This window comes from Falco peregrinus, chromosome 3 (genome assembly GCF_023634155.1).
Source record: "Falco peregrinus isolate bFalPer1 chromosome 3, bFalPer1.pri, whole genome shotgun sequence".
NCBI classification, from domain to species: domain Eukaryota; kingdom Metazoa; phylum Chordata; class Aves; order Falconiformes; family Falconidae; genus Falco; species Falco peregrinus.
This window is the reverse complement of record NC_073723.1, coordinates 71,844,660-71,860,431: the sequence shown is the minus strand read 5'-3', so window position 1 is coordinate 71,860,431 and position 15,772 is coordinate 71,844,660. Positions and strand designations below refer to the sequence as shown.

The following is a 15,772-nucleotide window of genomic DNA, read 5'->3' as shown; positions in this document are numbered from 1 at the left end:
CCCATGTCTAATTCTGCCATTCCAGGAGGCATTTTTCTACCTGAAATTTGACATTTGGAAGGAGGGTTCAAACCTAGCTTCTCCCCAGAATTCTCTACAGGCTTATTCTTAAAATGTAGTTTCTGTTTGATGTATCTCAAATAGTGCTCTTCAAATACCTAAAGTTATGTATGTTGAAATTCTAGTGACTATTTTTCTCCCTCTGTTCCCATTTCTTTGGAAGATCATGTTCACTGCATGCACCATCACTTTTTAAAAAAAAAAGGGGGGGGGGGGCGGTAATTGCATTCTGAAAGCACTTTTTATTACCACTTTTGAAATAGCCTTGAAATAAATTAATATTTCTTACAGGGGTAATAGAGATGTTTAGTTTAGACTTTCATGTTATCACAGAATCACAGAGTGGTTAGGGTAGAAGGAAACTCTGGAGATCTTCTAGTCCAGCTCCCCCTGCTCTAGAACAGCTTGCACAGAATCGTGTCCAGGCATGTTTTGAACGTCTCCAGAGGAGACTTCACAACCTTTGAACAACCTGTTCCAGTGCTTCGTCACCCTCAAAGAAAAGAAGGTTTTTCCTCATATTCAGGTGGAACTTCTTCTGTTTCAGCGTGTGCCCGTTGCCCCCTGTCCTGTCACTGGGCACCGCTGAGAAGAGCCCGGCCCCGTCCTTCTGACACTCGCCCTTAAGACATTTGTAGACACTGCTAAGATCCCCTCTCAGTCTCTCTTCCCCAGGCTACACAGGCCCAGCTCTCTCAGCCTTTCCCTGTGAGAGAGGTGCTCCAGTCCCCTCATCATCTTTACAGCTCTCCACTGGACCTTGTTATGTTTCTTAGGTGTTATGTTTCTGGAATTCATTACCAGTTTAATAACAGCTACTTGCATGTTTGTATACCAGTTGTTACATACAAATGAAGATGAGAGAGATACATCAGGATTGGAGACAATTGCTTAAGGATAAGTAATTATCCAGCCTTACTCTAGGAGATTGAGCTGATGCTTAGAAATACCTAACAGTTTGGAAACAAGGGGAGCTTGGAGCTCCTAGGGTGACATTGTTTTGTGTGTGTGTGGTTTGGATTTCTGTTTTGGTTTTTTGGTAGGGTTGGTTTTTGTTAGGTTTGTTTTTTGGTGTTTTTTTAATAACAGGTACAGTCTTAATTATGAGAATTTCATCTACCTGCAAGGATTTCTGCCACTTCAGTACATTTTCAGGACTCCTACAAACTGGCCCCAGACTGTCTCTTGTGATCTTAGTGCTGCCACCAACCAGTAGGGTTTGCATATGGCACTTTCACAACTGGCCCATTAAAAGATTCCTCTCTCTTTTAGGGAGTTGTCTTTTTGGAGAATAGCCACTTCATAGGCAAATGAGACCACCACTCAATATTTTGTCCTCATACTTTGGCCACTTGGCCCTATTCATCCTGCTGTTCCAGGTTGGAAATTATAGCCGGGAGTTGTTTGGTAGATCAGTTGTAGCTTCTCAGCAAGAACTGGCTGAGGTACAAGAGGCTGTAGGCACCAGATGCCCTTGCTGCGTTAGGAGAGGGGAGGAGGTTAGAGAGGAATGTCTCCGGCAGTGTGCCCGACCTAGAACAGGACAGGAGCCTGAGGTAAAGCAGGGAGCAGTGATTCTGCCGTCCCTACAACTGGGCTGGAATGATCCTTCTTCTCTCAGTCGGTACTAATTCCTGATCTGGGAGGGGAAGAGATCCCTCGAAGTACCACTGTAATACTGATGAGTTACAGACTTTGCTGTAGTGATACCCTCTGACTCTATATTAAGCTGTATTTTGTCCGTGGAGTTTTCTGATGATCTGCAACGCTGCTGATAGCCCATCTGACCACACTGTGTCCCTTTTTCCTAAATTTAGTAAGTGGTCTGATGAAATACTCCCTACAAAACCTGTCTCTGTTCATACATTTCCTTTTGATTGCATGCATAGTGCTCACATGTTTTTTTATCTCATCTTTAATACTTGTTAGATCAGCTCCTTCATTTTAAGCTTTTTAGTCTATTTGATGTTTTACAAATAAAATTGGATGCTGTAGTTTAACATGTCTGCTGTGGGTGACAGTAGATGATCTCAGATTAGATTTACATTGATATCCTCTCGGTGCTTATCTCTAGTGTATATGCAGTTGCTTAGGCACTGGAGAGCCTTTCAAAGATGCTTTGTCAATACTGCTACCCAACTGTCATTTGTATCTGTAAACTGTGCATTTGGAACCTGCTGTTCCCTCTTACATTACGGTTAGTGGGGAGCTGAAGTGAGTATACAATGAAGTTATCGGCTAGTACCACTCTGTGGGAGTTATTGAAAAGATGAAATACTTGCTGTGTTCTCAAGAGACAGTGGAAAGAAAAAGAAGTTGGTAGGATACCTTAACAAACCATTTGGCTTCCTGTCCTGTATTAATCACCTAAAAGTGGGCATAGTGTGCTAGATAAACAGAAGTTGGCTGCTCTAAACAGTGCACTCTAAATCTTCTGTGTTCAGACTTAACTTGTAATAAACGTGTGTGTTTCTGTTGGATTTGTTCCAGAGTTCCAGGTAAACTGAAACAATTTGTACTAGACTTGCATTCTGGAAAATTGCATAGAGAGTTTCATCATGGCCCTGATCCAACTGATGTAGCACCTGGTCAGGTAAGGTTTCAACAAATATATTTAATCTGGCCATTTAATAAAGGCCTACTTTCACTCCTTGTCAGAGCTGTGCTTTCTAATACACATGCACTTTTAACTTTGGTCTCCTGAAAGATAAATCTGTTTATAGAAGCATAACGTTGCTACTTCAGCTTCGCTCTTCCTTTAACTTCCTTTGGGTAAAGGCAGGGACAGCATTAGGGGAACATACGGTACCTGTTTGCCTTGAATGAAACAGATCTTGGGCTACATGGCTGTTCTGGGCTCATAGACCTGCTCTTGCGTTCTCCTGTGATTTCAGTGCAAAAACTGGTATGTCATAGATGCATAATTTCCCACATGATGCACTGTGAGAGGGTGCTTCTAAGGGAAAACATGCATTGATGGAATGTTTTATATATTCATTCGTTGACACCAATCCAAGCAGGAGGCAGGTTATTAGAGCATGAACAAAAGATTGGTAAGTGGTAGTGGGGCATATTACTTTCATTAATGCCATTAACAGGTGGCATTAATAGTGGTCACAGGCTGAATTTGTCAGCTTGGATTCCTCACTGTTCTGCTCAAAGGTTGTCATGCTGTATGATTACATGCCTGGAAGTCACTCCTGGAATCTCTTCAGGAACACAACTATTAGATTCTTCTCCAGACAAAACCTGGACAACATCAGTGCTTAGTTTAATCCAAGAAGCAGAAAAGAAAGGACATTACCAGCCCTGGTTCCCTCTGCCCAGCCCAGTCTTGCAGATGTGTCGTGACCAGCCTTCTATCTTCTTGATACACCACTCAGTTCATATGCTTGTTGTCAGGCTGAAAAGTGCAAATCTAACAGCCTGTCAGGCAACCTTCTCATTACCCTCTAAAAAAATAACTGTTTTAAAGCACTTTTAAGTTATATGTTGCATTGTCTAGGCTCAGAGCCACGTTGGACCCAGAGATCTGGTGCCCTTGTGTTGGGTTGTCTTGGGCCATCCCAGAATCCATGGGTGAGGGGCAGAAACGATTTATTGCTACGGGCTCGTTTTCCCTGGTCATCTGTAGGATGTGGCAAGGCTGGCACTACGCTAAACCTTGTGAGTGCAGCCTCCTGTCGCCCTGCTCAAAGTTAAAAGATTCAAAAGTGTGAAAGCCCTGGAGGGCTTGCCTTGAGCCAGGAGCATGAATGCTTCTGAATGTTGTCATGACTGGCTGCGAAAACACAGGGGCTGAATTGTCTCAGTAGTCATTCCTTTAACTGGTAACTCCCTCAGGAATGTATTGAGCAACCGGAATTCAGGTCGGTATGAGGAGATGCAGAAAACAGGGCTGGAGCCTGAGGCGTAGGGCAGTCAGCTCGGAGCTGCACAGGCGCGTGTGGGAAGTTGCCATCGGGCAGCTGCGGTGTGGAGCAGGCTTGGCCAGCGAGGGAGGGAGCCTGCAGAGGCCCAGGATCCTGCTGCCTGTCTGGGCACAGGCTGGTTGCCTAGAGCTGCGGGCTTGCTCTTGTCTTCATTCTGCCTTGAAAAATGCGTGCAAAACCTGGGATGTTTATTTTCTCATCTCCATATGGCATCCTGCCATCTTGTGGAAGATGTGTATGTGTGTGCGATGGAAATACTGGCCCTAACTAAACTGGAGGCTGCTGTCTTAGCTCATGTGCGTCCCCTGAATTGCATGTTTGTGTTCTGGGGTTTTTTAGTTTCCGTAGAAAAGGAATTGTAGAATATTTTGGCAGCAATACCACTTCTGCCCTGGTGCATCTCAAAAACAAACACACAAACTAGAATACCTTGAAAGCAAGCAGTAGATAGACTCCAGCAAATACACAGTGGGGTGCATTTGCAGTACTTTTAAGTCACTTGCACATAAACTTGTGCGCCCATTACCTTTGAGATGTGCCAGCGAAAGGAGCATCCTTAACTGATGGTGCTTATTTAATTAATGTATGTGTGTGTGTGTGTATTCCACCTGCTTGGGACTTTACAGTGTGCCTTCCAAAAAAATCCCCCTCCGTTTGTGCAAATGCTGGACATCCGTGCACTCCCGTTATTAATACTAGTAGTTCATTTAATGGAGGTTGTTAATTATTAAAATGAGTCTAACAAGAAATTTTGCTGTTTGTTCTGTTTTTCAGCCAATTCAGGATTTAGCAAGCAGCCCACCAGAGAGCTCATTCCAGAAACTGGCACCCAGTGAACATAGGTACACCTTATTGAGGGAAAAAGATGAACTTTAAAAACTTGAATTAATCTTGCAAGCCTTTCAGACAGCAGCATTGACTTCTGTGTGGTGGAAATAGTAAACCTATATTTTCATAATTCTATGTGTATTTTTATTTTGAATAAACTGAAAAATAATTTTTTCCTCCCCAGGCTTGTAAATACATTTGTTTGGTGGGTCATTCTGTACAGCATCTTTCAAACAGTATGTTCCTAATGGTATTGTCAAATATCAGAGACCCATCCAGACTCTTGATCTAACTCTGTTCTGTAAAACTTTTATAATCCAAATGAAGGTATCCTTGCCAGAGACATGCTGTTAACTTGCACTATCCCATTAAATAGGACTTTTGGGTTGTTTTCTGTGTAACCTTGGTAGTATGTGCTTCTTCTTCTTCTTCTTCATGTGAACAGCTATCCTGGTAATCTATTTCTTTGTCACATTTTTCTCCAACTTAAAGAGGGTCTTCTATTCTGGATACTCGGGAGGGGAATAAATTAAAGTTTTACAGAATCTCGTGTGGTGCTTTACTGGGTGTTAATGTCTAAATGATTAAAAAATTTCTGACTATTAAAATACCAAGTGAGGAAAGGAAAGCTTGTTAAAGATAATGGCTGTACTTTGAATGAAAGGGCTGTATTGACCTGCTCAGATTTCCTGGAATTATAAATATCATTATATTATCCACATGGTTGTGTTAAAAGAACACGAATTTTGGAAACCCTTCAAAGTAGGAAAGGATTAGGGGTGGACTGCCATCTTAGTTTTGTCAGTCTTAAATTAATCCCTTTATGTATGTTAAAATTACTCGGTTTTTTTCTTTTTCTTCTCTGGGTCCCTGCTTTCCTGGCAGACATTCACTTTCTGAGCAACCATTGTAGGTCTTCTCATACTCGTTTTCTCTGGCTTGTGCCTTATTTATTGCATACTCTTTGAATTCTGCTCTGAAGAAAGAATTGCTGCTTTCCTTGTGGACTTCTCTGTTGTGCATAATACCAGAATGTGGGCTTTTCTCAATGCATCTTCAAGCTGCTTGGTGAGATGAACATATAGAAACCGCAAGATGGAAAAAAATATGTTAAAGTGGGGTGCGCTGCTTGAGACAAATTAGTACTGGAATTGTGCAGTACACTAACTACAAAGAACCCAGGTCCATGACTTAGGCCTGCAAGGTTTAGTGTCCTCAGAAGCTTGTTCTTTGGATGGGCGGACTAACTGGGTTCATGTTGACTTTCGCGAGTGCCCCAGCCTCTGCAGTTCACAGCTCAGGATTCCTTTTGCCTCTCAGCCAGATGCCACCTATTCAGTTATTGACAGAAGACTAACATGATCTGGTGCAGCTGGGGCAGAAGTTGATCCCAAGAGAGCCTGCTGAACCAAGCCCCTGCAGCAACAGGTTACATGAGCTTTCTAGGGGCGATTCAAGGGAGACAGCCGCCGATACCAAGCAACACTAAGCTACAGTGGAGTAGATGCAGAATTGGTAGCTAGAAGTATTGCAAGATTTTGTTTACAAGCATGCTTTTTTGTTGGCTTTCTGAATCTGCATTTTGAAGTGCACGTTAAGTACTTGAAAACCAGGTCTTCTCCTGTCCTGTTCTCCATCTCATGCCAAATCAAGCATTTTTGGCAGTGTAGTCATACCCCGCTTCCAGCTGGAATCTAAAGATGTGAGCAGGGTATGGGTTTAAGACTGCCGCTTGTTATCTGCAGGTGGTGCTACAGAACTACTGGAGTTGTTCAAGCACCTGACACTTTAGTCACTTCTTGCTTGGTGCCTACAAGTATTTATCCAGCTCCTCTGAGGTTCCCGTTTTTCCTTGGATTCTTATTTATAAATGTCTAAACTTATCTTTCTGGAGAGAGATGCAGAGTGGCCGGTGCTTTCAGCTAGAAAGTGAGAGAGATGTTCAAACCCCCTCCACCGTTCCTTAATCCAGGTTTGCTTTTCTGAGTAAGGACTCGTTCCCAGAGCTTTGGCATCCCAGCACTAGGTAGACAATTAGATGTAATAGTTCTATGACCGTTACGCACTGAAGTCATTTCATTGTGCATTCATTGGAGCTGGACCTGATTCTCCTGTGTTCTTGATGACCCTTGACCTGGCTGTACCAACTTCCGAGTGATTTTTGTATTTGCCAGCAGAAAGGTTGAACAGCTGAAGTCCAGGTATGCTTGCCTGACGTGATGTTGAGCATCACTTGAGCTTTTTAAGTATCTGATGATACAGAGTTTGCCTAGAGAGCGAGCGCTGGACAAAATGTGAGATGCGTTTCAAACTGATCCCTTCAACTCTGATCATCTACATCAGTGGTTTTAACCATTCAGTGCTCAGCTAACCACTCCATTCAGTACTTCTTGAGGCTTTCCTAGGATGTTGTCAAAAATTTTAGTGTTATCCCCATAGCGAACAAAACCATGCCAGACTCCCCTTAAGGACTCCATTTCTGAACTGGTAATACGTACAAGTTACTAGATGCATGCACCACTTTAGGAAATTGTGTAATTTCAGTTAATGTAAGTATTTCAATAGCTGAAGTATGTGTTTGGTAATTTAATATAGGACTCAAATCTTGTTAATGCAGTTTTTTTAACAATATAAAATTTGTGAGGGATTAATCTTTTAGCTGCTGAAAAGAAATAAAGTCCGACGTTCTCAGTAAATGCTACAACCAATCTCATAGGCAAAAAGTTGTATTTGGTCTGAAAGAATTATTTTATCTCACATTGCTTCTGACTCACGTGCCTAGCAATTTAAATGCTAGTTTGGTTATTCAGATGCCCATGTTTCTTCACATATGTAAATAAACCACCTATTTAAAAAAAAATCATAGCTTAAATAATACTCTGCCAAGTCTAGTGCATACACCACGTTTTGAAATTGCTTCCTTAAAGACACAAGGAGGAAGAATAGTTTTTTGTGCTAGACATTTCATATAATGAGTGCATACTAAGCTGAATTCGTATAAGCTGCAGCCGGAATTCAGTTTTATGAATTTAGATTGTCCTGGCATTAGTCCAGAGGGAGAGGGTGGAGTCTGCAATGTCTCTGATGTGGCTGCTGTCATTTAAACACACGTGATTCTGAAGCATACAGTAGGAAAGCAGACAGGTTTTTAAAATCATACAAAGAAAAATCATACAAAGAATCAATCACAGTTTCTGATTAAGAACACTTTTTTTTTTTCTTCCTTTAAATGTACAAATTACATATCAAAGGAATGAATAGCCTTAGTGTGAAGTTATTACAAGCTCGTAGATGCATTTAAAAAAACCTGCTTTTCGCCTGACTGGAGCAAAGGAGCTGAATTACTTAGGTCAAGTTTTCCACTCCAGCAGATTTTACAGATGTAGGCATTGTGGCTTTAACACATGGATTTTTGACAATGTTTGTGATTTCTTGTGAAAACTATTCTCGCATGTGTTGCTTCCCTGAGCCTCAGACCTACCTGAAGTAGACACAATGCTCTGACAGATACCGATTTCAATCATATTTTAAAAGTAATAGGAAGAACCGTTCAGAAAAAGATGCTTGTGCTGTAACTAACAGTTGCTTACAGTGCCTCTAGGCAGAAAGCCCTATCATCTGTCATTAGCAGACAGTTATTTCCAATGATGGTATCAAAGTACTGGTTACGAAAAGGGAGCTCTTCTATAGTATGCTTCCTCTTCTATAGTATGCTTCCTTATACAGCGTTCCCTGCTAGGGAGCCTTGTAACTGAACACTGACTTCAGTGTTCACCTAATAAAATCAGACTCAAGCAGAGCTCAGGATGAATTGAACAATCTAAAAACTTTAAAAAGCAGCCTCCCAACCTCAGCTCCTGTTCCCCCAAACAGTAGCAGCAGTAGTGTGGGAACTGTCCTGGAAGGATGGAGGTAGGACTAGGGGCTGATCAGCGGATTACAACTGTGACAGTAAAAACACATTAACCCTTCTGTATTTAACAATGGGAGTTTCAGAAGCAAAAGGCTTCTTAAGCAGTAAAATAAGGATGGTAAGAGTAACAGGCATCTGCTCTAAAAAGCTAGCAAAAGCACTAACAGTATCTCACCCCACACAGGCTCCACTGCATGTCCCAAAATCTTGAAAAAGCTGAGACGCTATCAGTGGCTGGTGGAAGTGTGAGTGGAAGCGGAAGTTTTGGAATGGAACGGCACGCAAGAGGTGTGCAGCTGACCCAGGCAAGCCTGGTTTACTTACTCTAAACAGTATCAGGTTGACATTTTCAAAACAGCCCCACCATCTGGGGATGTCAGCTGACACTGGCACCATTGCACCGCTGCTTCACCGTCCTTTGACCTGGTGCCTAAATGCCACCCTTGAGGGATAAAAAAAGACTATTGAGAGAGTGGGCCTCACTGCAGCACTGCCTTCCAGGGAAGCTATAGAGCTCTCCCACCACAGCACTGTTGCTGGAGAGCAAAGGCCAAGGCAATATCTATCAGCAAGCACTGCTTAAGCTGAGGCTTCAGGTTCGAAAGGCTAGATAGAGCCCAGCACGTCACCTGTATGGTTCTCAGGACAAGCCAAGTAGTTGAACAGCCGTGGAAAATTATTAATCTCCACTAGCATTCCTGCGGGGTTGCTGCTTAAACTGTTGAATTCTTAACTACGCTTTGAGCAAGACGTTCACAAATTTAAAATAAAAAAAAAAGGTACCTGAAAAAGGGGAAAAGCTGCTTATGATGCTGTTCTGATCTGGCTGATGGAGGCAGATATGGGATACACGTAGGGGGTTTTTCCATATTAGTCCCCACCATTTTCACCTCTTACAGCAGCTAATGCTTCCCTGTGCGTTACTGAACAGGCATAGCCAGTCATACCCTGGGGGTACACACAGGGGCAGTTTGGGAATCCAGATAAATGAAAGTACTATGACCATGAAAGGCACGCGGAGCATATCTCCTTTTCTTTGGAGCACTATAATAAAAGCTCCAGCTTCTGGGTGGCATTCATGGGAAAGCACTAGGGTTCTCCAGGTACCTCTCGTTGTATTGTCTGCAAGACACTTTGTGCAAATTTGGCATGAAGCACCTGTCACCCATCTTAACAGCTGTGCATATAACACACCTAAGAATTTTCATAATAAAAGTCACCCGTACAATTTCTAAAGGACTGATGTCACCACATCTGAAGACAGAAATTCTGACATAACTGTTTGACCCCTCCCAAGTAACAGCACTTATCAAAATTCACACAGCTCAGCCTTGTATTTAAAGCATAAGGCTGCGTGTCTGTCATTAGCGCAGCTACTACGCTTTTGTTCCTAGTCATAATGAATTTATACTTCAGCTGGATTTTTTGGCACTTTGGTGAGAAAGCTCTGGACAGCTAGAACAGACCTGCTCGATCATTTTTTTTTTTCTTCTTTGTATTAATTTTCCACCTGTGAAACCCAAAATCCCACCACCAAGTGCAGCTGCAATTCCTGCTACTTTGAAGCCTGCGAGGAGACCAATAGGACCCCCCACCACTCCACCAATGACTGCACCTGCCACAGGAAGGGCTGCCAGCTTGTATTTTGCAGCCTGTAAAGGGGAAAAAAAAAGCAAGAGTTAGAATACTTGTCTGTGGAGATGTGTGTTTCCCCCTTATTGCTCTCAGCAATGACTTAAAGCTCAGTGATAAACTTTACAAATTAGTATTTAAAAAAAGATGATCTCCTATCCCACATACATGACAGAAAAAACAAGTCAAAATTGAGCTGTCTCATGTATGCAGTTGTGAACCAGGTCCCTTTTCCATGGTTCTGGCTGATTATATACACTATTTATTACTTTGTTGCCATCACTAAGTCAATGAGAAACTGAGAAAATGCTCACTGTTCAGTAACATGCCTGAATCAAGGTTTGTGGCTTATTAGCAACTATCACTGACATCTACATAGAATGGGACTGAAATTGTATGTTATCATCAACCTGTTTTACACTTATTTCATTCTTGTGACCCAATCGTTGAATGTGCTTGTCTTTGCAGATAAACCAAAGCAGCATCAGAATAGCATTACAAAAATGAAAAAAATTTTTTATTTCCTAGTAGTCTGGATGTGGCAGAAAATTACAAGGAAGATTGATTTTTTTTTTTTTCCCCTGCTACCTGTGAGTCATTTCTTTCTTATTTCCTTAATTGCTGGCTCCCTCAGCATTAAAGACGGCAGATCAATTGGGTTAATACAGAGGATTGCTGGGAGGCAGAGTACCATTGATTCACCAGCAGGAGCAGATCCCTACCTTTCCCAAGTTTTTGGTTCCCTCTTTAACATTCACAGCAGCACTGTTGACATGGTCTTCAATCCTGTCAATCTTCTCCTGCTGAGACTAGATGCAAAGGAATTACGAGTGAGGTAACCTGCTGGGAAGCAGCAGTGAGCCAATACACACCATTTTAATGCCTGTAATCAGGGCCCCACAGCCACTTTCATCTGCTACACACTGCAGCCGTGCAGCCTTAATGGTGGTTCATTAATAGCATCTGATAAACTGGGCTGAAACTACAAACTTACTTTAAAAAAAATCGTAACTATTAAGTAATAATAGTGTGGGTATTATACAATGTGTTGCTGCAGTTACAGAAAACAACCGAAAATACGGATTTCTACATCTTTTTTCTGAACAGATGAACTCGCATTCCAAAGGGAAAAATAATCCAAACTGGCCTTTTTGTTTCCTATTGAGTTTCAAATTTTAAAAAAATAATTCTATAAAGAGCATTTATAAGATCAGTACCAACTCCAACATACAAAACTGCACTAAGAAATCTAAATAGTAGTGTTTAACTATGACATTATAAAACACAGGCTTAACTTTACAAATAGAGTAGTGACAGTACTGAAAATATACTTGATGTTACTCTGCATTTCACTGTTTGATTTTACAAAAATGTTCCATCCTTTCTCCAAGTGCCGTCAGATTCCCCTGCAGTCTCTCAGAAAACACTGGAGCAGAAGATAAAGGGGTTTGGGGGTTTGTTTGTTCTGATTTTAATCTCAGCAGTTTATGTCACAAAATAATGAGATTTAAGCTGAAAATAAGAGGCATTCTTAACTTTTTTCTCTTTCTAATTCAGAAACTGCTCAATCTGCCAGCTCTGGTACCTTCACTTGTATCCAATCCACACACTTTAGATGCTTGCTGTTATATCTAATGATGGTTGGGTCTGAAATCCAGGAAGTCCTGGGAACAGGAACCCCCTCCTTTTTAGCTAAAGCTGCTAACATTTAGGCTACTGAATAAAAATTTTTGCAGTCCCTCTCCTGTCTAATGAAATCTTAAGTCTTTTTTTCTGTATATGTGAAGCAGCACATATTCAGCAGAAAGGATAAAAGCTAGCTTATCTATCCCAACTAATCCGATAGCAAGGAGATTAAAGAACTCTCCTAGGAGATGAGAACTGTGGCTTTGAATTCCCAGTGGCACAGGAAGAACTAAATATTGGGAACTGAGTGTGGATGATGAAGACCTTTTGGCAGCTTTGTGACAGCAGAGAAAAGGTGTGATAAAAGGTGAAGGAAACCTAAGACTTTTCTAGTACTCCTGAACAGGCAAGAAAAAGTACTTGAGAAACACCCAACCTGTGCGGTGAAGGCCATCGTCACCATTAGGATTAGAAATTGTACATACGAATAGCACCTGTGGAGAAGTCTGCGGTCAGTACTGTAGAGCTTCTGGCCAAGGACACTGGCTAGAATATCAGTAGTTGCTCTGGTGACAAGAACTTAGGAGCAATTACCAGCACTAGTGCTGAAACAGAAGACTATTGCCTTCTCAAAAAATTACCTTGACAGAGCCTCAACCAACAGGAGAGCCACAAAGCCACTTGTAGCAATGAGTCACTCATGTAGGGAAAGAAAAGCTGTTAGTTTTCTAACCAGATGGGGCAGCCGAGTAGTTAAAATAATGCTTTTGAACATTTCTCTTCTGTTGACACTTAAAAAACAAAATAAAACCTTTCACCTTACTGCTAGACAACATGATGTAAACATTATATGCATCACCTACTACTTTGGAAAGTATTTAACGTACAGTCTTTGAAACTATAGGTGTATTTACCATGGGTCCCAAGTAGCAAAGACAGCACCTTCACGCAGGCATCTCAGCTCACTGTGGGGAAACTGCTCTGCCTCTGCTGGCACTTTCCTGAAGTTCCTAACAGTGACTAGGATTTTGTAGTCTTAAATACTGGACTGAAAATTCAGTTAATGCTATTCTGCTATTCTGATTTTTTGGTAAGTGATACCAGCTCAGTCTGAGTTCAGACTACGGACAGAAGTACTGCTCATCTTTTTTTCCCCCAACTAGGAGTTACCCGTTCGCCCTCCTTTTGTACAAGACTCTAAGATAGAATGCAGAATTAATACTTACGCTGACTAAGACAGAAAAATCAGTCACCAACTGGCTAAGCTGAATCAAGTCCTACAAGTAAGAAACAAATGTTACTTTGTAATAGTTGCTAAAAACAAAAGCACCAATACGGCAGTGAAGGCATTCCAACATACCTCTTCTAAATTTTCCCAGGACTCAGCTGCATTTTCTTCCTGAGGTATTTCAGGAAGGCGGGAGTAGATCTGGATTAAACTTTGGGAGCCATCCTTCACTTCCATGTTATATGAAGTTTCTGAATGAGAAATACGATGTTTATAAATAAATGCACTGAATCAGAATGCAGGTGATGTGCAAAGTTTCTCGCTCTTAATCTTTCTCAAGGCTAAATCAGTATTTAATCTAATTCAAGCCAAACAGCAGCCCTGAAAATGCTCATATAGGGAAAAGTCTTACTCACAGCACCAGACAGTTTCTTAAAAGGAAGTTATTGCCAAAGACATGAATTACTTTCTATCAGCGTGCTTTCACAATCAGTTCTGAGAATTATATTAAATTATACTTCTGAATTCAAGGAGTTAGTTAATTTTGTATCAACCGAGCTAAGAAAACTGAGCTTGGGACAAAAACTTTTCATTTACATCCAACACACAAAACCACTGTATTTCCAAAACTGAACAGACAGTTACTCATTTTATGATTGATTATTATGCTACCAGCTTGATTTTCAGCCATTTGGGACTAAAAGAAGCTGCAGGAAAAGGCTTTAGAAGTAGTGAAAACGAAGTAACGTGCTTCCCAGCATTCAGTGCTGGATCCAGCTGGGTAACGGTACTGTGAGGATGGCAAGTATTTGCAGCTCTGTGGTGTAATGGAGATATTCTCAAGTACCGTCCTTTCTAAATCACCTGGACTGAATGCAGAAGACATTAGGACAAAGTATGGTGGAAAAAATGGGGAATGATAGACAGCTGGGTGGCATAGGGGAGAGCAGATACATGAACAGACGTACACATACCTCCTCCAGTCAAAGAGCCCAGCCTTGAGCCACTACAGATGTAATGGCCATGTGTGTAATGACAGACAAGTAATTAAGTGGTAATAAAGTAGAACAACACGTTTGGCTTATCACAGCAAGGATTAAAGAACAGCTTGAGAGCATGAAAAGCAGACTGGAGAACGTATGTATATAAACAGTGCGAAGATCATGTTAATTTAGACAACTTTGGTTTCTGATGGAAGACAGCTACTTTAGCATGACACTGATGTTTCCTTTCCTTGAGGGTAGTATCAAGAGAAAGCTTAATATGGGAAAGACTGGTTAGATATGTCCAACAATACTAAAATGTAAATACTGCATTAAAATCTTGAGAAACAATGAATGTGCAAAGGTACTACAATAATATTATATAACTGTTACTACAACAGATACAAACAATGGAAAAATCATTTAAAAATTCAGTAATACTGCATGTTTATTCATGGAAATAAGATAAAATAAAAATTATGCATTTTCATAACATTTGTCCATTTCTCAACATTTTTATCCCAGTATCTCAAAACACATGAAGGACTTAATCTTCCTACTCTCACATCAATGGAAGTCAACATCAATGAAGCTGATATTCAGCCATAATTACTAAATAAGCAGAATATCAATGATGGAGTAAGTAAGTTGGGGGTTTATTTCAGGCTTGCTTTTCTTTCTAATTATTTCTACCCCTTTGCCTTTAAGAATCCAGACACAGAAGGCACTTCCCCTTCTGCAATCATCACCTGCTCCAGGACATATTTTGGTTTATAACATCAGATTAACTGATGTTGTATACTCAGTTCTAAAATATTACTTTTCTCTTTTCAACGTAATTAATCATATATTCAAATGTGTGGATTTTTGGAGAAACCAATTCTGCTACATATTCTGACATTTAGCATTGGGTTTGAGTGTTTTATTCCATTTCAATTCTCCAAAACCCTATTTCAAAATCAAGTTTCTTCTGCCAAGAGAAGTGTACTCTTCCCTGATCAGCCACATGCATGCTATAGTTGGCTGAAAGTAAAATACAATTCAAAAGAAAATAAAAAAGCTCACTAAGCAAAATTGCCTCGTCACAAATTACATTCCTTACTCTGGTCTGTCCTTAACAATGTATACTGACCTACTATAGAAACACACATCCTTCAAAGTACGGAAATGATACTGTAGTTTTGCATGACACATTCAAGAGAACTTAAAATTCTTTTTAATTTTTTTAAATTTTTTTTAAAAAAGATTTAAAATGTAGATTTACAATGTTATTGTTTTCTAATAACTAAAAATTAGTGGGGGAAAAAATCCTCAAGAAAATCCTTTACTCACTTCAAAAAACTAAAGAACAAGAAGGGTAAGAGAAGGTGCAGTCACACTTGGGCTGTAAGTTTGAGTAAGAAATTTATATTCACTAGTTCATGTTTTATCAAGTCTTAACCAATTTTAATAGAACTGAGAATAGAAGTGGCTCCAGCGGTTCCCTTACAGCATCTCCACAGAAATGCAGTAATACAAAACACCTCTGCAGATTTCATAGAGCAGCTTCACACCTCATTACACTCAAGAT

General features: G+C 40.7%; 2 protein-coding genes across 6 annotated transcripts in view; one reads left to right on the top strand and one right to left on the bottom strand.

Moving 5' to 3' along the window:
- Nucleotides 1–5,369, top strand: part of ERP44 (endoplasmic reticulum protein 44) — a 55,466-nt gene extending 50,097 nt beyond the window's left edge. The window contains exons 11-12 of the mRNA XM_055798592.1: nt 2,551–2,653; nt 4,767–5,369. Coding sequence (XP_055654567.1) covers nt 2,551–2,653; nt 4,767–4,868 — 205 coding nt within the window. The 3' untranslated portion in view covers nt 4,869–5,369. The remainder of the gene's footprint in view (nt 1–2,550; nt 2,654–4,766) is intronic.
- A 2,054-nt stretch (nt 5,370–7,423) lies between these two features.
- The window catches only part of STX17 (syntaxin 17), a 35,191-nt gene continuing 26,842 nt past the window's right edge, over nt 7,424–15,772 (bottom strand). For all 5 annotated transcript variants that reach the window (XM_055798593.1, XM_055798594.1, XM_055798596.1 and 2 more), the window contains exons 5-8: nt 13,352–13,470; nt 13,218–13,268; nt 11,088–11,174; nt 7,424–10,385 (exon numbers count right to left, since the gene is read on the bottom strand). In XM_055798593.1, coding sequence (XP_055654568.1) covers nt 10,146–10,385; nt 11,088–11,174; nt 13,218–13,268; nt 13,352–13,470 — 497 coding nt within the window. In that variant the 3' untranslated portion in view covers nt 7,424–10,145. The remainder of the gene's footprint in view (nt 10,386–11,087; nt 11,175–13,217; nt 13,269–13,351; nt 13,471–15,772) is intronic.